Source organism: Cupressus sempervirens, chromosome 5 (genome assembly GCF_028749045.1).
Source record: "Cupressus sempervirens isolate cs-2001-9-10 chromosome 5, ASM2874904v1, whole genome shotgun sequence".
NCBI lineage: Eukaryota > Viridiplantae > Streptophyta > Pinopsida > Cupressales > Cupressaceae > Cupressus > Cupressus sempervirens.
Window position 1 is genome coordinate 695,334,722 of NC_143122.1, and position 24,303 is coordinate 695,359,024.

The 24,303-nt window shown below is 34.2% G+C and overlaps 1 protein-coding gene across 5 annotated transcripts in view; it reads right to left on the reverse strand.

Moving 5' to 3' along the window:
- Positions 1 to 23,609, reverse strand: part of LOC149557892 (zinc ion binding protein) — a 188,915-nt gene extending 165,306 nt beyond the window's left edge. For 3 of the 5 annotated variants that reach the window (XM_089832349.1, XM_089832346.1, XM_089832347.1), the window contains exons 1-3: positions 23,271 to 23,536; positions 23,048 to 23,185; positions 281 to 340 (exon numbers count right to left, since the gene is read on the reverse strand). In XM_089832349.1, coding sequence (XP_089688475.1) covers positions 281 to 340; positions 23,048 to 23,185; positions 23,271 to 23,357 — 285 coding nt within the window. In that variant the 5' untranslated portion in view covers positions 23,358 to 23,536. Of the gene's footprint in view, positions 1 to 280; positions 341 to 23,047; positions 23,186 to 23,270 lie in introns of all 5 variants that reach the window. The other 2 variants (XM_089832348.1, XM_089832350.1) reach the window with 2 other exon arrangements.
- Between the last annotated feature and the right edge of the window lie 694 nt (positions 23,610 to 24,303).

Below are 24,303 nucleotides of genomic sequence, written 5' to 3' on the forward strand. Positions count from 1 at the left end.
AACCCTCTTAATCTTGAATAGCAAGCACAATGATTGGGCAAGTTGGCCTTGCTGAAACAAGAAAAGAGAGCAATTTAAAAGCAAACACAACATGAAATGTTTCTGTGCTCCTTCAGATGGGATGTCATTTAATGATATCCATTATTGATTATAAAAATAGTTGAAAAATGACTCTAGCAACAAAACAAAGGTCTGTCAAGAAAACTATCAGACGTACATTATACAACATAGCAATATGGAAGGAATGACTCTGCACATATGGTGGAATTGAATAACTTACCAAGATGTCCTTCATCTCCCAAACAAAACTCCCAACATCTATGCTTTGATTTAGCCTCTGCTACAAGCCAACAAAGAAATTGTCTCAATGAATAAACAAAGATATTACACTTTACAAGCAATAAGTCATAAAAAAAAAAGATTCTTTAATTCCAACATTATGTTATCCTTTTAGTTAAACATTGGCATCATATAGTAGCCTGTATTTTTCAAATACAAATGTCTCGTAGGATTCCTCCTCTTTCTTTAAAGGTGAAGACCATACATTTCTTTATTCTTTTGAAAATCACATGTCCAACAAGATTTAGACAGAATTCTATACAAAACTGGAATAGACAAAGTTTAAAGTGTTCAGAAGGCAAGAGTGATTTCCAAACCCCCACAAGCAATTAGAAATCTTTGTAATTGAAATATGAAGCTATAATTGTAATTAAAACAATTGCCCTAATGCCCATGAAAAGAAGAAAGGTATGCAAAAAGTAAAGCACTTCCTACACCAAACTAAGGAGGAGGGTACCATGCAAATTATTTCATTGTTACACCTAAAAAAAGTAGAAACACTATAAGATAGAATAATTTTATTAATGTCCAACAAGAGACCACAAAGAGGGTCTAAGGGACTGCCAAAACACAGAAAGAGAAGCCAGCCAACAACAGGAACACCAAACAATAGTTCAAAGTATTGTTATCAGTGAGTTATCGTCGAGGGAAAAAAAATAGATATTGGTAAATATCAGAGAGAACTCGAAAACTTATCGGGAAAATATCATAAACTTAAAAAATTGCTTAAATATAATTAGATATGCATTTTTTTTTGCAAAATTCAACAAGCAGATGCATCTAATGAGTCAATAAATGAATAAACAAACCAAACAAGCTGATCTAGAATATTTAAATGCAAATAGGTAACAAACTCCCATCCTCATGTGGAATGTTGGTAGTAGGTAGCCTCTAGTAGTCTGAATTCTAAAGCAAACTAAAAATAGCAAATTGACTCTGTAAAACTATAAGCAAATGCAAGTACAATATAAAAGTAGTCTATACTTTCTCTCCTATCTAAACCTGTTTTTGCAGTCAAAAAATTTATATTTTGCCCTTTTTTGGGTTGTTGTGTATATGCACTTGCAGGCAATAAGTTTGACTTACCACAATAAAACATCAAGTTCCCATTGATATTTGGCTAGTTTCTCTATGATATTTTCCTTTCAAAAAGTCGTAACTTCTCACACTGCGGATTCTCACAATAAGTGAACTTACCGTGGAGATATCTGCGATATTTTAATCTATGAAATAAACAATACTCCATAACAAAAGGTGTACATGGAGAAACCACCTTCAAGAGGAAAAACACTACACTCCAAAATAGCTCAATTATTTATTTAGTAAAGTGAAAAAATTACAATACACTTGCAAAGTAAGCCTTCACATGGAGTATCACCAACATACAAATCTAGAGTGAATCTAACTATTGGGTGCATATTTTGCAACTGACAATTTTGAGTTAAATCCAGTTGCAAAATAGGATGACCAGCCACAACGTGTGAAACAGAGTCTCTCCTACCTTAAAGGGAAAGCTCCCCCTTCTCATCGTTCCTTAGATCAACTCAAGGTAAGCAAGAAGTCAAGAGATGTTATAAAATGGATGTTACCAATATCCTTTCTTCTTATCTTTCAAGAAAGAATCCACTTACTCGTGGAGTGAGTAATGGGCAGGGTGAATCTCTAACTACACTTCTATCAAGAGCTCGAAACAGTGATACAGATAAACCTTCACTAACTCAAAGGCTATCTAAAAATATACCAATTTGGCTCTAATTCGGGTCGTAATTTTATATGAAAAACTTTACAATTAGGGCACAAAGACTCCTAAAAGTAAGAATAACTTAACTTTTTTGCAAATTAAGAAAGAAGTATAAGCTACAAACAAAGCTTCTAGCTATATATTTCCACAACCACTCCCAGTCAAAGCTTCGGCTCCAATTGCTTCTTAAATCACTATGCTCTTTTATTGAACACACAATAATAACATAAATCAAGAAAATAGACACAAATTACAATCAAAACTTCTAATTTGCTCTATTACAATTGCTTCCAGTCAAAGCTTCAAATTCAATTGCTTCTTTTATTCACTTTTCTCCCAAATTTGTACTACACAATCAAAGTTATGCTTGCACAAATGTAGCAGAGCTTTCTTGCATACAACAAAAGATGATTTTTACAATGAGGGGGCACTCCTTTATATAGGCACAGGAGTTGAGAAAAAGGTGAAGGAAAAAGTGGGAGCAACTCAACCAACTTTGACCTAGTCTAACTAAAAGATAAAATATAGGGTTACATGCAACTGCACGTGCAACTCGCATTACATGTAATTACACATCTTCACGTAATACATCCTCTTCAATTACAAACATGAAAGAAGAAGAAAAAAAAAGATGGAAGAGGAGGAAACAATACTAGGGATTGTTCTGAAGGGCCTTTGTACATGACGATACAATCCTAAATGATCACCGGATCAAAAGTTCCTGTACTTTGTACCGTTGCATTCACCTTGATAACCATGGTGTTGCATCTTTTGATAACCTCTGACTCTCTTTAATGAATTGTTCATTGTCATTTTAAAACTTTCACATGTTCAAGCTTTCATCTATCAACTTCCCGTAAATTCTCCTTTTGTAGATTAGCACATTCTGGATTCTCTGACACTGAAAACCTTCTTGACGATGTCCAAATGTAAACTCGGAATAACTTTCCATCAACACCTTTAAATCTTTCTTTTTTTTACAGTGTTTGGCGCATGGTAATGCGTGCTGTTGGAAATTGTTGATTTTTAAAAAGTGACTAGGGTTTTCAAGATGCCATTGCATGGAAAATGGATTACATGTAAATGCAACATGTAACGGGAGATGAAAGGTGAGATGAAATGTGAATATGGATGGAGGATACACTTTACATAAAAATGTGAATGGAGGATGAGGTGCAAAGCATGGAAAGATGCGAAAACATGTATTGGCTCATGGAGGTGCAAATGCATATGGAGAGGCAAAAATGGAATAAAGTTTGAGGGAAAATGAACTTTACAGACGCCTTCAAGGAAAAGTAAGGTCAAAGTACATGGGAAAACATGCACATGACATCTTTTTGACTTTTCAAAAAGTGACTTCTAATCAAAATCGAACTTTTTGGATGTAATTACAAGTAAGGCTTTTCATATAACCGTGTCGTGCGAGTGGATACGGAATGTGAGATGGGTGAAAATGAAAGCAAAAAATGGGATTACATGTATGTGTGGATGGTAAATGAAATAAAAAGCATGTAATCACGTTTGTCGGATAGAATGTTAAGTGTTGTGACATGGAAATGGAATGTGGAATGTGATGATGCTTTCACATGTAATGAAGCAAAAACAAGTTCTTGAGAAAGAACTTGCAATTTCTCCAAGTGGAGCAAACCGACAAGCAAGCACAAAGCACAAAAATGCAAAAAAAAAAAAAAAAACATGCCTTTGGAAAGTGACTCAGACATGCCAAGATGCAATGCATTTCAACACACAAATTCGAATTTGGAAATTGGGAAAAAACCACAAATGTGAAAATGAACCATTTCATCATTTTTAAAGGAAAAATGCACTTTCCATGGCAACAAAATCAACAAGTGGCAATCATTAAGCAATAATATGCATGGAAATAGCAAGATAAGCATGAATTGATGAGCAAGTTTGGAAATGTCCACTTACTTGGAGGTTAAAGAGCCAAAATAGCAAGTTTTATAGACTTGAAGACCAATTTTTCCTCAAATCTGGATTTTCAAACAACTTTTTGACTTTTTCCAAAAGTTAATGAGCAATGAAGGGTTGAATTTGATATGAAAGTGCCAAAAATGTGGTCTCCAAAGACAAGAGCATGCATTAAAACTCAAAAAAGACCTCTCTCAATCCAAATGTATGAGTTGGAAATGCATTGTTTTGACTTTTGAGTTTTTGAACAAAAACATGACATTTTTATGCAAAAATCTCGGCCGTTTTTGCAAAAACATGCCCAAAAAATGCATGTTTTTGAGTCATTTTTGACTTGTAAATGCAAAAATGACTTCCCCAAATGCATATGCATGGATCAAAATGCAAAAAAATGGCTTCGAAACACAAAAAAGTGGATAAAAACCTCAATTTTCTGGGCGTTTTTAGCAAAAAACGTGATTGATAGAAGGCATGAAATGAATTCGTTTTTGGCTTCTAAGTGCAAAAATGTGAGCCAAAATGTATTGCAAATGATTGAAGATGCCAAAACTCCTCTTTTCTTTGCAAAAATGTGATTTAAATCACTCAAAATGGATTTATTTGAGGATTTTTCCAAACACGTGCCCTTGGAAGGAATTTGAAAAATTGTTTTTTAGCAAGATAAATCCATTTTTTATGTTAGAAAATCCATTGCCAAGCAAAAACAACCCTAATGGAAAAGATTTCATGCAAAACCATCAAGTAAATCTCTCACAATCTCCAAAATCGGGTTCTTGGAGGGCAAAAACATGTTCTTCTTCAAAAACGAACTTTTTGAGTGTCATTGCATATATTAAAACATGTTTTTTGATAAAAAAATGTACCTTTTTCAGGTCACTGACATATTTTAAAATGTGCATCTCATCAAAATCACACTTTTTGGGTACCATTACATGTTTTAAAATATGCTCATAGGCAAAATTGGACCTTTTGGGGGAGGAAGCATGTTTTAAAATGCATCTCACCTTTTAGATGTTAAAGCATGAAAACTTCACTTTTGATGCAATAGCATCAAAAAGGTCCACTTATGATAGACTTTTGATGTAATGACATCAAAAAGGTCCACCAAAGTAAACTTTATACGCAGTAACATGTAAAATGTCCACATTTGATGGATTTTACATGTTATTGCATATAAAATGTCCACTTATAAAGACTTTAAGTCATTTAATTCACTTAAATTATAAAAATGTTATGAAATGGGCCATAAACAATATTTATTTATCATATTTAGAAGTATAACATACAAACATCATTTAAGAAGAAACATTTAAATAAACATTTGATTTTTTAAAACCAAAAATTAAACTGAAACTATATAGTTATATAATTACTTTAAGTGAAAAATTAAAAAGTAACTCAATTTAAAATTATAACATAAAGTGCACAATAGTCACTTTAAGTTAAAAATTTAAAGTTAAAGTAACTTGAAAACATAACAAAAAGTGAATATAAATTATATTTATCAAAAAGTGAACATCATGTTGAAATATATCATATTTTTAATTCATGCTATTGCACTAAAAAGGTCCATTTTTTGGGCACTAAAATGACCATATCTTTTGACTGACAACTCCGATTACATTCTAGGTTAGACTGAATTGAAGAGGAAACTGAAAGGCATGACATAAGCAAAACCAAAGGACTAAAAACCAACAAACACAAACTCAAAAGCAAAGAACAAATGATGAAGGCTTCAAAAATCAAGCAAAGGCTCGACAGAAAGCAAAACGAAAAAGACTTGACGAAGGCCTTCATTAAAATGATTTGATATACAATTGAAATGGATCTATCGATCAACATTAAGCAATTGAATATCAAATTCAAGCTTAGAGAAACGCGAAACTAGCGTGAAAAAGTTTCGTGCTATTACCAACATTCTATGGTGACAAAATGCAGGACAACACTAACAACAAAAAATACCGACAAATCAACCATACAAACAACAACTTCAAACACTAATAAATAGCTTACACTCTGGAAATAATGAATGGCTTCAAAAAACATTAACAATATCATAGGATGTATGACACCCAAAACAAGACTCTGAATTCCGACATCTTGGTAAACAATCCTTTTGGTTATTTTCAATGTATTCCAATCATATATTACAATATCGAAGTGTCACATTTGACCATCCAAACTTGAGCGCCTCAATTTGTCTTGATTCAGACATACAAGATGCTCCATGAGAAGTATACCAGCCAATCATAATGCTAGTCAAGATTCCAATGTAACCTCCCTTTTACTTGCACTTGCGCATCATAAAATCTGCCATATATAACTTCCTCCATGATGACCTTCCACACACCACAAGATGCTGACACATGGTCAAACCATGCCACCTCAAACTAAGACACCTAGCTCCTCATGAAAAGACTAAGTTCAATAAGCCTCCAAGTCGGGTGTCAACTCTCATCAAGAAGACAAAATAGCAAATGAATACAAAATATAATAAAATCAAAATTTCGTAATGCAAGGCTGAGACATCTTTTACCAACAGCCCATGTCAATAGTGTTTGAGAAAAAGTAGTTTTTGTAAAGAGGTAATTGAATTGTTGCATTAGGCTATGAAGGTGGAGGACTTGAGATTTATTTTCCTTCCCATTAGGAATTTTTGCAACACTTGATATTAACTACGAAGCATCAAGGCAATGTACTATTTTTGTAGCATGGCAGTGACTGATATTGGGAGATGGCACACCTATGAAATAAGGCTTAAGCTTTCTGAGTGATTCGAAACATTTAGCTGCACATGAAAAAATACATTTTTTGCAGTTTTTTAGATCTTCTTGAGGTTGTTCTCTGTTTTCCTCTGCACATGATTCTTTTCAGGCTCAATTTTTTCTACAGGGGACATAACAAAAGAAGAGCTCAGGGAGAGATTCATTGGATGCGAGAGCAAAGGCTAATCGAGAATTGAAGAAAACAATTTCAGTCTGTAATTGACCTTTTAACCTAAACAAAAAAATAAGATAATCAAATTTTCTTTTACTATAAAATCATGTAATTTAAAGTGTATTTTAAGTAAATTATTGAATACATTAATTCATGAGTTAGTTAAATATTCATATACATAACATATAATATCTATACGATGATCATATTAATCAATTATTCTTTATGATTGTTGAAAGGAAATTTCGTAATAATGATCTCAACTGAACATTAATTTATGACTACAACATAAAGTGGGTTAATACATATCTATGTAAATTAGGGAGATGTTTCGATCTGCACAAAGAACTTTGACAAGTGAAGGATCACTTACTAGTACTGGTTTTTTCGTGGGCAAGAAGAATTCACAGGAGGACACAGCCCTTTCTCAGAATCTTGCATACCTTCATGATATGAAACACATGCCTCACAGCATGAAAATAACACAGCCCTGGCCATGACACTCGCAGGTGTATGTTGTACCCTGAGTTGGACACGCATTGTGTGCCCCTTCTTCAATGCCTAATGCCCAGCCAGAGAACTAACTATTCCCTCTCTTGTGCCATTTGTAGTTATTCCTCTGTCTTGTACAATTCTTCTAATTTCTTTCTCTTTTATCCCATGAGAGATCTCGTCCCCTTCTGAAGCTTCACGTATTGACTTATATAACCTTTTAAGGAGTGATTTCCAAACCATCACACCCTTTTGCAAAGGTCACCTTTAATTACCTTTAACTAATTATAATCACTCAGCTCTTTTAAGAGTGCTTTTGATAAATATTCTTTATTATTATTTCTCTAAATCAAAGGATTATAATATCTTTTGTTTTTATCTCCCCATTTGATTCTAGAAAATTATTTTATATTTATTTTCTCTTGGAGAAAAAGTCGCATAACACAGTCCCTAATCTAGAAAAATAAAAATTTGTCAAATTGATTCTTGAGCAAGATGGCATCACCATTGCCAATAGTGGCATGTTGTGATGGTTAAGTTGTTGTGTTGTTATCCTTGCCATCAAGGTTCAAATCTCATGGGGATGAGGTCCCCCGTTTGTGGCCTCACTGGTTCATAGCTCCAGGTCAAAGCGTTTACCCCTCAAAAAAAAAAAAAAGATGGCATCACCATCACTTAGGTCTTTAGAGCTTGCATGACCATAGCAACTGATTTTAGACAATAAAAGAGCTGTTACTGTAATGGAGGAAATCTGACCCTGTTAAGGGGAAAACTATATTCCCTTATAAGACAATTACATGAAATGCGCTAAGATGTCTCCAACTAGACAACTAATGATGATGTCTAATTATAGATTAAAAAAATGAAGACTTTGATTACAAACATGGAAAGTGAAGATGACATGGAATTCTTGGTCCAAAATTGAGTGCCTTAGCCAAGGACGGCCGTGCAATGCGATCTAGTCTTGCACAAAATGAAACAAAAAAGCCTAAGAAACTGTTAAAACTCACCTTTACATCTCAGCTAAACTCTTAAACCCAAAAGTCAGAAGCATAACAAAATATATTAAATACTAAAGATGAATAGAAATGGAATAAATAGAACATAAGAAAACCCTTGTGCATTTGAATGCTTCCAATAAACTTCCACACATATAGAAGACGAAAAATGTTTTGGGTTGTTTGAAGACTTGCTTTACCCTTGTGCATTTGAATGCTTCCAATAAACTTCCACACATATAGAAGACGAAAAATGTTTTGGGTTGTTTGAAGACTTGCTTTGATGAAGTCCCTTTTTTGATGTTTCCACCTCCATAGAACCAGATAGAAAGAAAGATGAAAACATAAATAGACAAAATGATTTAATAGATAGGAGATGTGATAAAACCCAAGATGCTCGAAGACACAAGTGAGATAGATAGATAGATATTATGCAAGAGGCTTAAGGAAGCCAAGAGAACAATGAAGACTGTTGTAGCAAGTTAGAGATTGTTATAATGAGCAAGAGAGAGCATGAGATTGCAAGACATTGCATGAAAGATTGTGAAAGGATTCAAGAGACATTGTAGAGAACTTTCAAGAGAACTCAAATGGAGTGAAAAAGGGAATTTTAAAAGTGACAAGAGGAGGAAAAAAGAGGTTGTCAAGTTGTTTTGGAATATTTTGCGTCATTTCAACTGATCTGAGCAGGTGGCAAGTAGCAAAAAGCTCAAAACAGACATTTGAACGTTAGGATGTCACTAGACACAAGCATGGTGCACAAAAGTTTGCATGTTATGCTAGTGTCTAGACAAGTCATGCCAAAAACAATGACAAGTGGTAAGAGAAACATGTGGTTGATGCAAAATTGGCTTAAGTACTTGCTAGAAAGGACCTTGAGCATCTTGAGAGGGAAAAGATTGATGCAAGGGCTCAAATGGACCTGCACAAATACTAGAAGAGGGCACTAAAATGGTTACAAGAACTATAGGTGAAATTTGCAAAAGGATATGTAATTTTCGGCTCTACATTTAACCCCCACTTTAGCGGGCTTATGAATCTAAAAGCCTATGCAGGAAATCTACCAAAAAAAAAAATCTCATCATGATGCCAAAAGGATATTGTAGAAGAGGCATGTAGCTTTTTGAACCAAGGAAGCATGCACCCCAAGGTGAAGACCTACAAAAAAAATTTCATTAGACAGAAAAATATGCACAAGATAACAAAGTAAGAACATGAAAACCACAATGCCATAGGGTTATAAATGATAAACATATAGCTATCCAAACAAGAACATGATAGTACATACACAAATCAGAATAGAAAACAGCAAACAAAAAGAATTTTAAAGTCACCAAACTGAAAGAGACCTTGCTGCGAAAGTTTTATATCAAGAGTATTGGCCTCCCAGAATATCAATGATATTCGCCAAGCACTCAAAAAGGTTTTGATATCACATCTGATATCAAGAGTATTGGTCTCCCAGAATATCAATGATATTCACCAAGTACTCAAAAGGTTTTGATATCACATCTGATATCAAGAGTACTAGCCACCCAGAATATCAATGATATTCACCAAGTATTCTTTGAGTAATGGCCTTCCAGAATGTTGAGATGCAAGACATTAACCATATACTCAGCTTGTTTGATCTCATAATACAAGTTATTGTAAAATTTTCACCCTACAGTAACTTCTACAAATACAAGTGACATCATTTGGAACTCATCACTTCCTCATGATGTACATAGGGGATAGGCTCATTAAGGTCATACAGTCACACACAAGGATTATTGAACTCCCTCTGAAAACTAGTCATCTAAGCTCCTCAATCAAAGTTGCCTTTGATGAAATGTCATACTCCCTCTAAATTTGATATGATCGAGATCTTCAAAGATCAACTGAAACATATCCTCTATCTGCTCTTTCAGATGAATGTATCAGACTCCCTCTAAACATGATATCAATCCTCTTTTTCTTGCAAGAAGATTCTCAAAGGAAAAGATCAAGGCACATAGCTCTTATAGTGCGTATAGAAATACAAATAAGAATGTTAATTTGAATGTTAGTAATTTAACTCGTGTCTATTACTAACAACATAAATGATTATAACGTCTCTTTTTATTTTCAATAAAAAATAACACAATACTTAATTTTATATAACTGATGTATAGAAGTTAAAAATATAACTATACCTTATCTTTACCTTTCATACTTACATATTGACAAAGACCTAACCCATTTTAAAATTTATAGCCAAAGATCAATCAATATCTTTAAGATTCCACAATATAATTTTGAAAGTTTATGTTTATATATATATATATATATATATATATATATATATACACACACACACACACATATGTGTATGTATATAATCAAATTAATTATTTCTTCAAGTTCATATGTTAAATGATTCATTAAACAAAGTATTTAGACATATTAATTCACCCATATATATATATATATATATATATATATATATATATATATATATATATATTATTAAAAAAACTAAGATATACCTCCTCCGCTTGTTTGATTTATGGGTCCCCCCTTGTACCACACTCTTTTGTGCGTACTTGCCTGTCTGACAATCTCTGTGGTATCTGCATTACATACTTTACCAAGTTTTGTAGTGGATCCATTCCCACATTTAGAATTCCTTAATATTTTGCAGTTCTATACTCTTCCCATTCACACTTTTTCTGCATATCACACCTTTCTTTTGCCCGTCATGGGTGGGTCAAGTCTGAGTTGTTCACAATGTTTTTATTTATAAAGTTGTCTGTATGTTGTGGTAGGGGCACACCCCTTCTTCCCAAAGGTCTTTCCACACTGGCATACACTATTGTTTATTCTCCCTTGGTTTGCTCAGTGTATAATTATATTTGTTCCAATTTTATTGACCCTATCTTTTCTTTGTTTTGTGTTTGCTAGTTGGACATTTAATGCCTTAAGTCTCACAAGTATGATATGTTGCTTCCATTAGAGTTTGCACTATCTGCACTACCTTTTCATTATTTCTATTAGGTTCTTAAACCTAAACATATGCTTGAGTTTGACATTGAAAATCTATACAGAGACGTCTGCAATCTTTTATCAAAAACTAGGTGCTGTTTCAATGGAATAAATGTCATCTCTACAAAACCTTTGATAAAATATTTCCTCCACGAATGGGCTTATCAAATAATGTAAAATTCATCAAACCCAAAAGATAAATAAAAACATTATTTCTTGAGATGTGAAGACTATGGCCTGTACTAAAGGATTATAGCAGCAATGCCACATTACCCAGGGCCATGCAAGAATAGATAAATGCCATCAACAAGCAGATATTTGATCTGTGACATTCACAATGGAATTTATGACTTGGAGTGACTGATTATGTGTAACTCCTTTGTGTGATTGTTGTGTAAAACATTTATCTGTACAAAAATTACTACGCACAGTAGATGGTTGATAATGATATAAACCTTTTCAGTGACTTCTCCTTACCAAAGTGCACAAATATGCAGAAGGGTAACATTGTTCTTCAGTGTTTTTAAGTACAATCTGACCAGATCCTTGAAGACAGATTGAGACAGTTGAAATGGATTGATAAAAAACAATATATAAACCTTGCATAAGATTTCAATAGTTTTCTTCTACGACAATCAATGCTAGACTGTTTACAGATTTAGAAATATAAAATCTCAATGAGTATTTGTCTTGTACTTGACATTTGTTGAATGTAGATATCTACTCTCGAACTCTTGATTTATTATTCTTTCTCCTATACTGTGATTTTAGCATAATCTTTGGATATTGTTTGCTGATTATAATATTATTTTTTCTACATTTCCAACCTGGCTCTGATACCATGTTGATTTTTCTAAGGACCGCGGCAAATGTAATAGCACTGCCATTTGTTGGTATGTGTGTTCCAAATGTAACATCCTCTTAGATTTATATAGAGAGAGAATAGACCATGAATAGACATGTCTCTTCAAGGGACATATCTATCCATTAATCAGATAATTAATAATAATAACAAATTTAATCTCATATATATATATATATATATATATCAAAGTAACAAGAATCAAAATCGAATCAGAATCGGCAAGGCCGAATCAAATCGTGAATCGGCCATGAATCAGAATCGAATCGCCCACGAATCGGCAAATTAAACAAAATCCTAGAAATTTAGTGAGCAACTTATTTCATAAACCCTTTATTGCTGATTTGATTCACCGATTCACAAAAATTCATTTGGCTTGAATCGAATCGGCGAATCGCGTGAATCACATGAATCGCCGTGATTCTTGGAACTATGATATATATATATAAATGAGATTAAATTTGGTATTATTATTAATTATCTGATTAATGGATTTTTTCTCATATAATAATGACCTTATATCTCAATATAAAGAACACATATAAATATAAATTGTATCTCATATATAAATATATATATAAGTTTATCTGACTTTAGCTATCAAACATCAACAGAAACAATAGGAGAACAAAAGATAAATTAAAGGATCAAAATAATAACAAGAGAGGGGGTTATTTAAGGGGAAATCAAGAAAAGAAAAATAGGGGAAAATCAAGGAGGAAATGAAAGAGAATATTAAAAGAAAAGAAACATTGAATAAACCAATAAAAAAGACATCTCACATGGAAGAAGGTAAATATATCTTTGTTTGAGTTAATTCATTTATAAGACTTGCATGACTTAGATATCAACAACGATACAAAATAAGCTTTGGAATAACTGGTTATAAAATAATGTGTATGAAATAATAGATTTAGAAATACATTAATATTGTTATGAAGTAGGTTTATATTTGAAATAACTCAAATATATTGATAGATAAGTAATTAATATGTATCATTGATTATGAAATAAATACATTATATAGAGAGAACTACGTTTTCTCATGATTATAAATATGCAATTATTTACCAATGGATTCTCAAGGTTATAGGTTATTGAATATAAACATATATATCATGTGTATAATGGTACAATTAATATATATATTATTTATGAACATATATGTAATTTTTAGTAGTATATGAGTTACTAATATATTCATAGCATATTCCTTAATCTTTGTTATAGTTTTGGAAGGTGGTAGTTGGTGTTGTGTAGGGAGAGGTGGAGTTAATCCAAAAAATGTACTGGTCTCGAGCACCCTACAACAAGTAAATCCACACTCTCTCTAGGGTCAAGTTTAGGAGAGAAGTAAGGAATCAAGCTTAAATATGTTAACTACCAAATGTATTATTAACTATAAATAGTGTATTTCAATCATTGGAAATCAATAACCCCATAGTTTGAGGCACAACAACTATGTATGATAGTACTATATAATTATCTAACTCTTTAATCACTAACTAATACAACTAAAAGGATTGGGAGTTTGTGAAGAGGAGAGTAATCCGGTCACAAAAAAGAGAAGATTCCCAAAACGGGCTTTGATCATGAGGGAGCCTCTTAGAGATTGTTTCTAACAAGCATAGTAATTCTACCCTCCACATTAGGGTTAGTGATTAGGAGAGGATTAAGCAATTGAGGTTTAAGTATGTATTGTATTGAGGTTTAAGGATGTATTGTTCCTAAATATGATCTAAAAGCACAACGATACATAATAATTATGGGGAATTGTTATTCTCCTAGTATGAAATGCTACAAATTGCCATCGCAAGTATAACTCAAATAATCCTTGATTTTCTCCTATATCTCTTTTCTTGTTTTCCCCTAAGTGAACATATTTGCTGCATAATAGTCAAATTCGAAACTCGACTCGTATTGTATGCAATTCGAAATTGGACTAATTCCTTAACAATAAACATTCGTGGCAGATTCGGTCCACAAACGAATTTGCAACGATTTTTAGTGACGTTCAATTTTTGATATCAAACTCAGAACGACTTTGATTGTCGCAGGGCGAGTTCAAATTAAATTTGGACTTTAGTGGATTTTTTTTTAACGTTTTTTATTGTTTATATTTTCCATGTCAGCCCTAAATGAATGACCAACGGGCCACAGTGAATAAGTTAAAACTTAAAACACTAAAAGCTAAAATGCAAAAAACTTAGAAAAGATAAAACGCTAAAATGCAAAGCAATTACCTAATACGCAACTGCGAAACATTTACCGGACACGCAAAACAAACTGTTTGGATGCTAGAAAGTTGAACGTTGCAAACTCTAGAGATTTTGTATGTATTTACACAACGGCACATTATATTTTTTTATTTTTATGTATTTTCAGATGCATAAATATTTATACCTGTCCATTTTTATGTATTGTTAGAAAATATTTAGGGATATTGATCCACAATTTGAACTTTCATCTTCATAATTATTTAATCCCTCAAAATTGGCATACAACACAATGAATCTTGACACACAACAAATAATAAGCAATAAAATAGTAAAAATAGGTAGTGTATGCAAACAAAATATAAGAACTATGTCATGCTACCTTTCTCTTTAATGGTTGCAACTGCAAGCGAACTGTGCAGAAGCTTTATGTATTTTCAGATGCATAAATATTTATACCTATCCATCTGTATGTATTGTTATAGAGCTTTTGGTTTATTGCCTATGTATATACATTTGAGTTTGAATACTTCACACACTTGGCACATTATACATTTGTTATAATTCAAATATTATCTATGTTTGCTTGTGTACAAATGCACATGATTATCACCCTAATTTACACACTTCTGTTGGTAGAAATATATTGGGCTTCAATTGTTGTGCCTGTGTGGAAGGGATTTTTCTGTTCACTTTTGAATTTTAATCTTTACTTTTGAGAATTTTGTTTCAAACCCATGTGCCATGTTGTGTGACATTTTTTATTTTTTCAAATTCTTTGTTTTGTTCTTTGTAGATTCAAAGAATGGCTGCAAGTGGTTCTAGAGGCAAAAACCTAGCTTCAAAATAGATAGATGCTCCCCATTATGGAAATATGTAGAAATGATTCGACCAATGCTAGGTAGAGGAAGTTAAGTGGATTTGCAGCCATTGCAAAGAAGAATCTAGTAGACTAAAAGCACATTTGTGCTTCATTACTCAAAAAGGCATAAAATTTTGTATAGGGAAGCCTAGAGTTAACAGAGTGCTACCTAAAACCCTCCTTCCAAACCACATTGTGAACAAATACATTCAAGAACAAAAGCAAATAGATGAAGCTACTAGGAGGGCAAGTTCTTCTCATCCATTGCAAAGTGGAAGGCCTTCAAAGAAATAAAAAATATCATCTATGACTTCAACTACCAATCCCAACGAAACACCTACAAAGGGTCATCCATTCTTGTGTTCTCCTCAACAATAGGGTGTAAGTAAGAGAGCAATGGGACCCTTGGAAACATCATTTCAAAATGAAGCTAGAGACATTGTTGATCAAGCCATATCGAGATGTGTATGCAAATGGATTGTCATTCAATGTTACATTCGCTCTCCATATTGGCACAACATGGTAAGAGCGGTTAATGAGGCTCCAAAGGGGTTCAAGGGCCCTGGTTAAGAGAAGATACGCACCACTCTATTAGATGGCAAGATGGCCCATGTAGAGGCTACGATGCTGCCCATCAATAATTCATGGATCGAAACAGGTGTGACAATAGTATCAAATGGATGGAAAGATGCAAGAAATTGTCATTTGGTGAGTGTTGCAGTGTCCACAAGACGTGCAATGTTTTTGAAGGTTGTGGATTGTAAAGGAGAGGAGAAGGACAGTGCTTTCATTGCAAACACTCTCATCCAAGCCATTGAGTAAGTTGGTCGTGAGAATGTTGTTCGAATAGTAACCAACAATGCCAAGAATTATAGGGTTGTCAACTTATTGGTTGAGGAGCGATACAAACACAATTTTTTGGACACCTTGTGATGTGCACTCACTCAACCTAATGCTGCAAAAAATTGGCGATAAGGTTAAGTGGATAAAAAAATAGTATGAAGAAGCACAGGATATCCAAGTGTTTGTCACGAACCATCATATGATGCAAGCCATATCTAGACAATTCTCTAATTCGGAGCTCTTGAAGGTAAGTTCAACTATCTAAAATTTAAACATGTTTTAGAAATCTAGTCATTTTAGTTTGGTAAACTTTCTATGTTTTTGAATTTAAATTTGAATCTTTCAATTTTAATTTTTTTATTTATCATTGTTTTGATCTTAAAATAGGTTGTTGAGACCCGCTTTGCCTCCAACAATATTGTTTTGAGATGCCTTGTCAAGGTTAAAGAGGGAATATCTAGAATAGTAATCAGTGCTAATTAGAGCATATGGTGGAGATCTAATAGTGCCTAGGCAGTTGTCATTAAGGCATTGATCGTAGATTACTCTTGGTGGGATCGTGTTGAGTATTGTTGATGTGAGTTTTGTTCCACTAGAACATTTAGAATCAAATAGTTAATGTTTCAATGAGAAACACTAAACACTCAATCCTCTCTCGATATAAGGTCATCTCTCATGCTAAGCTTGCAAAGTAAGATCGTGAAATGACTTCAAGGTTTCTTCTTAATCGTGGACTTCACTTTGTTTTATGATGTGATGTGTTGGTTATCACAAAGGGACTTACACTATTCATCCAATAGATATTAACTATTGCACTTCTAAAGATTTGGCATCACAACATGCAATGAAAATATGATTTTGATCTTCCAATTTTTTCACTTCAATTTAAACTTAACTTATTACTACTCCTACATCTACTTCTAACCATAAATGCAAGGAAGCATGGATGACTTGGACTCTACTAGGAGTAATCTCACCAGCGGCTCCACCCACCTAGTGCAAGCTTCTAAAGAATACACAAATGATTTTCGAATCAACATCCTCTCTCCAGTCCCATCATCTAGATGCAAACCAAAGATTGAACATCAGTTGAAGTTAAGTGTTTTCATCGACTTACCATGCAAGGCACCCTTACCATCAACAAGAGGCTAGTTGCCCAGATTTGTTAGAATCAAACAAGAAAACATCCACAATATCTTCCATTCAACTATGCTACTTCAACATGAAAACAAATCTACTCGAAGTGAAAGATTGAGGAAACCATGCAACACTTGAAAGCAATAACAAGCAATTCATCATGAAGAACCAATAATGAACTATTTATTACTTTGAAAGCATCATAGCAACAATTTGATCAAGTCTTTCCCCTTGGACATCCTACTCTACTCTAGCTCTCTACTACCTCCAATCTCTAAGCTAATCTCCTCTAATCTCTTGTAATGAATTACAAATGAGAAGGCATTGGCCTTTTATAGTAGTCCCATTACATCGGAGGGCCAAGATCGATTCAAGATCAACGGTCGAGATTTCTTCCCACAAACCCTAATCAGGGTTGCCCAATTTGTAACCAATTACATGAAGGCACCAATTTATGGGCCAATAAGAAAATTACAATGATTTGATAGCCAATGAGAAAATGGGACACTTGGCATGTTGTCATTATCTGTGCTTCAAATTGAAATTTTCTAATTGGAGGAGGCAAACAATTGCCACGTCATCATCTTTATCTTGTGCTTGGAGTCTTGGCTTGTAGAGTATCTCCCAACATTTGTGACTTCCTCCATCCTTTGAAATTTCCTCATGGAATTGACTTGAACCACTTGCATTTTCGTGTACTTGTAAACTTGATCTCTCTTGATTTTCCTTGGATATGTCCTAATATAGCTGGACCCTTTGTGCTTTCCTAAATTTCCTCTTGATTTTGACTTGAGTTTGAGGGTTGATAGCTTGACCATGAATCCTTCCTTCTCACTTGAGTCCTCAGGATTGAACCATCTCCTTGTAGTACCCACTTGAAGTTTTGAGGCCTTGATCATCACCTTGCCCTCTAGCTTCTCCTTCTTGAATTCACCTTGCAAAACAAAGGAGAAATGCATTAAGCTTGTGGAGAAAAATTTAAAAATAAATTCACAAATAATGAACAAAATTCATCCCAATTTAAAACCAACCATTTTGCATAGTTAAGGCAAATTTTAATCTCATCTCAATCCAAAACCTTTTTTTTTCTCTAAATTTTTGTCACTTTCTCTCCAAAAAAAAAAATTAGCAAAGATCAGATGGTTTGGGCGATTAACTAAGAATGATAGTGGGCTGGGGAAATTTGATTTCCACAAGAAGATGTTCTTAAATTTCCTCATTTGAACCTTCCTAGGTGATTCCTTGCTCTACTATTGTTCATGGTGTTACCCATATGCCATAAGTCAATCTTCTAATGTCTTAGAGGATGGAAAAACTTGGGAGACTCAACGTGGGAAAATTTCCAAAGATGCAAAATTTCCCCCGAAGGAAAATCCTTTAGAAAATTATCAATTTCTTCCCCTCATTGTTCTAAAATTGCAATGCTTAAGTTACTGCAGAATAAAGGCCTGAGTTGTGAGATTTTTGGGAGAAATGAGGAGGTAGGGAAATTTCTAAAGATGCAAAATTTTCCTAGGATGGAAAATTCCGAAGTTGTGAAATTTCGCCCTGAGGGAAAATTCTGAAGTTGCGAAATTTCTTCAAGAGGAAAAACCTTTGGAAATTTATCAATTTCTTCCCCTCATCATTCTAATATTGCAATGCTTGAATTGCCACCAAATAAAGGCCTTCTAAAGCATTTGCACTTCATTTTGCCAAATGAGGGAGTCTTAAGATTTTTGGGAGAAATGGGGAGGTAGGGAAATTTCCACAAAGATGTGAAATTTCCCTAAGAGGGAGAATTCTAAAGATGCAAAATCTCCCCAAGAGGGAAAATTTTGAAGATGCAAAATTTCCCCAAGACGAGTTTTCTCACAAACTTCATCAAACATGCAAACCCTTCTCTCCTAAACTCAAATTCCAATTTCCACCAGGACTCAAACTATAAAAATTCCAATAAGTGGCACCAAAGTGTCCACACAAAGCCAAGACAAATTTTAATTCTTGATGAGCAAAAATCACTCAAACTCACATCAGACTTGGAGACTTGAAAAAAAAATGTTGCCAACCAAAACCACCTAAGACAACGATGCCTACTCGCTAAAATGTAAAGAAAGGGTCCCCATTTGCAATGGGACGATGGTGTGAAAACCACACAACAAGTACCTTCTGAAGTTCACCAAGCCCATATTGAGCATGATCTGATACACTAACATGGATAGGCCTTGCTTGGGTGAGGTATATGATGGCATTGACTCCATTATTGAGGATATTAGAAATATCATAAATGAGAGAAAATCACAATGAAAAGTTCTTCAAGGAGCTATAGGTAATCATGGTAGAGATATTGAACAAAATGACTACCCCTTTCCATCTACTTGCCTTTGCATTGAGCCCTAGGTTCTATAGCCAATCAGTCCTCAAGAAGAGTACCACTAGAGTTGCCCCGTACAGATATCCTGAAGTTGTTAAAGGGTACAAGGCAGCCCTTCGAAGATTCTTTCTTGAGCACCTACAACCTGCAATGAAATCTGAATCTATGAGTTTCACAAGCACCAATGATTGTGTTCTTGAAACTCTTGAAGACAATAACAATGTTGATGCTCATAAATGGTGGTACTTCCATGGGCAATGTACCAATATTGGCAACCCATTGCCATCAAAAATTTACCATAGGTAAGTTTTTTAATCTTAAGATTCTAATTTCTAATTTCTTGTTGATAAATATTCAAAACTCTTCACTCTATAATTTCAAATTTGTAAATCTTGATAGGTTGCTAGTTCATCATCGTCTGAGAGGCATTGGAACACATACTCCTTGATCCACTCAATAAATGCAATCGACTAAACTCCAAGAAGGCAGATAACTTGGTCTTTGTGCATTCAAACTTGAGGGTCACAACTCACAAAGAGAGTATTTACGAAAAAGGGGAGGCAAAACATTGGTATGTTGAACCAGAGTCTACGGAGTTGGAAGCCCACTTTGATGCACTTGTAATTGATGATAGTGATCATGAGATAGTGATGTTGAAGTTGATCCTGACACTATGCTGAGACTATTGATGCTAGTGGTACTAATTGTGCTTCTAATCTGCAATTGCATAATGATGATGATTTGTTTGATGATTTTTTATGATATTTGATCACATATGATTGATTAGTAGTGTTGACATTAGTACTTTTGAACTGAAACATTGATATGGGAGTGTATTTTGACATTTTGTTATGCCATTCGAACTAAATCGTTAATATATGTGGTGGTGTATTTTGCTTAGTTGCTTTAAGATTAGCATAGTGGTGTATGAACTTATTTGCTACAACATATACTTACATACATACATACATACATACATATATATATATATAAAATTGTAAATATTGTACAGACTAGGCATTCTACATCTACATCTGCCACTCAAGCTCTCTCTGAATCTGATTTATGCAACTAAATATGTCATTTCTTCCTCTTCGAAGAAACTAATTTCAATGACAACTTGAATAAGTTCTTTCTCTTTAATGAGTTCATCAATTCAGTCCAATGGCTGCAAGCAGCATTCCCATGTTCATTTCTATAGCCTACATCACTTTGCATGTAATCTCTCACCATCTTGTTGCTTCTCAATCCATCCTACAACCAAGAGAGACTAATGATAATTCACAAAAGTCAACCTATCATGAAGAGAAATATACAGATCAATGCTAAAAGCATACACTATTCCTAGTGTTATAACAACAAGTCATGATCAAAAAATTTAGTTACACTCATAGAATACTTATCTCTTTGTTGTCTAATCTTCCTCAACAAGGATCTCAACATGCACATAGAAATGGGTCACTACACAATTATCTCTTTAACAAAATTGAACAATAATCCAAGACCAACATTCCTAGAATGATCATAGCACCATGGATACTATCTCACACAATGAATGCAAGTGAACATCTCCATGAATATAATATCTCAAGGCTTAAGATTTCTGAATCTGGATCTTTTCTTTAAACCCGCTATGATACCATGTTATGTTTTGAACCAAAATAATATGAGTGCAATACACAAAAAATCAAAAAATCATACAAACAAGTGACACCATTATTACCCTGGGAAAGCCCTTGGTGCAGGAGCACCCACCTAGAGATCTTTTCTTGTGATGTACCCAAACCATTGTGGGGTCGGTTTTCCTATTTTGTAATGATCTTGAACATTATGTAAGCCGTTTTGGCAAGATCTAGAACATTTTGTAAGCCGTTTTGGCAAGAGATCTCTTTGGTTCAGTTTTCCTATTATGTAATAATCTAGAATGTTTCGTAGACTGTCCTAACAAGTATAAATAGAGATTTTAGGTTTAGGTTTAGGTCAACTTTTTGGATATGAAATTACGGGAAGAAGAAATCTGTAATTTGATGAATTAATTAGAAGAATACTATTATCTATCTCTTTCTGGTGCTGGTTCCTTTTGTTTTTGCTTCCGTTGAGTTTATCTCTGCATCAGCCCTCCTACTCAAGGGAAAACCCCAGCCATCCCAAAAAATAGATCCTTTACTTAGTTCTCCAAGACGATACAATAATCTCTGGCTTATGGAGAAGATTTTAACCAATCAGTCGTTAAGTTTTATGATCAATTCAGAATAAAACAAAAACCATGCATGTATCTCACAGATACATCTACCACTTAAAATTCTCTTGTAGCTTACAATAATCTCATATATAATTACAGAAGATCACCACTGTTATACAAAGGCCTACAACTTAATTTTTCTCAGACATTCAAAACTGAGAGCTCAATCACAAGACATCACATGTCCCATTAACACCAACCATCTCTAATCAGCTCTATATATTCATAATCTCTAGTTGCGTTAGTTTAACCTCAAGCAGAATTAACTCTAAATCAGTTTTAATTTCTCATGAATACCAGAAGAGCCTACATGGAAGTTGTAGAGGCTTGCATAGAATACAAACACCACCGTTAGTAGCACTGACCAAATTATAAGTCGGAGGCTTGTTTGGTAAATAAAATGGATGGCGAAAACTTTGGATGGAAGGGAACTCAAGGTTAATTATTGAGATTTGAAACGATCAAAAGGATTAGTACAATGGTTGGCAAATAAATAATTTGGTAAATTAACATCAGATCAAAGAATTCCACGATCTCAAACCAACATATCAAGAGAACAGGAAATACGAAGGTATAACTCTGATTGGGGAGTAGAAAAGTTGGCCAAGATGGTTAATAGTCATTCTTTTCTCGCAAAGGCAATTAAGGTTGTCATGATTGGATCGAAACAGAGGAGAATGACAGAAAAAGAAAACATATGTGGTGGATGAAAAGAAAGTTAATTAACTTCTGCTTTTGCAATAATTTTAGGTATGTCAATTTGCTTAGAGTTGATGTTTTTCTTGGGAAAAGAAATTAACAAATCATAAACATGATATAGCATAATTAGTTTGTTTAGTCAAATTTCTGCCCTCGGATGAACTAGAATTTAGTTTAAGGGTTTCATTTGTACCACGAAAAAACATAAGAAAACATGGTTTATTAATTAGCAGAGTTCTTTTCATTTTTTTCTTTTGGCAATTGTTACTTATAATCGACAAAGGGTGATACTCTCTTCATAACTAGATAAGCTTTAACATGTGCTTGCGATTAAAAATGTGAAGACTCGGACTAATCTAACATAATTTTAAAGCATTGATTAAAAACGTACCTGCTGAACCAAGGGCTCTAGCCCTGCAAGTAAGCTTCTGAGTTCCGAATCTCCCTCTAACTTGGCATTTTTTAAGGAAACTTTCTGCCCTTGAGAAGATTGAGGCACATTCACAATATTGAAAGAAAACTCACGGCCCTGAAATAAAACCAACAAAGTTCAAGATTATTCCGAGGAAAACCCCTAATTCCAAATGAGTGAGAAGTAAACTGGATTTGTGTACATGAACTGAGAAAAACGTGTAGAAAGCGGTCATTTCTGCGTTGAGAGGAAGCAATGTGGGTTCCACGGCTGCTCGAAAAGAAGCCATGGTTTATCGTAATTCAAGACAGACGCCTGCGCTTATATAATTTTTCATTTTTGAGGCCGTTGTCAGCAGAGAATCAAATTTGAAAACTCAGTTCCCTTCGCTCTCCTCGCTTAACAAGTTGAGTGAACCTCGGCACATGTTCATTTCTTTCCATCCATTTTTTATTTGCGTTTTTCCGTCTTCCGCTTTTTTACCTTCACTTTTTTATAGTTTCTTTTTAGACCGTGATATACGAGGAAAACATACCATCCGCACACCCAAACTTTGGAGTAAGTTGGTATTTGATAAGTAGGAGATAATTTCCACAGCTAGTCAAATTGTGATAGGAATATCAGGATTTAACTGTGTGATTTTGAGTCAAACTCGATGACCCATGTTTCATGAGTAGTGATTCAACATGAATCCATTTCTCATGAGAATAAATGGAACACTTAGCACTCATTGGATCTAGTTTCATGAGTAGTGATTCAACATGAATCCATCTCTCATGAGAATAAATGGAACACTTAGCACTCATTGGATCTAGGTGATGCTCACAGGGGTGAAGCACCAGGACTTCCCGGGAGGTCACCCATCCCAGTACTACTCCAGCCTGAGCGCGCTTAACTACGGAGTTTCCTACATAGTTAAACCCAAAGCTTGCAACCTAGTTTCCTACATAGTTTCCTACATAGTTTAACTATGTAGGAAACTCCGTAGTTAAGCGCGCTCAGGCTAGAGTAGTACTGGGATGGGTGACCTCCCGAGAAGTCTCGGTGCTTCACCCCTGTGAGCATCACCTAGATCCAATGAGTGCTAAGTGTTCCATTTATTCTCATGAGAGATGGATTCATGTTGAATCACTACTCATGAAACATGGGTCATCGAGTTTGACTCAAAATCACACAGTTAAATCCTGATTTTCATATCACAAGTTGGTATTCGTTGATGATGTTTTTGTTAGTCC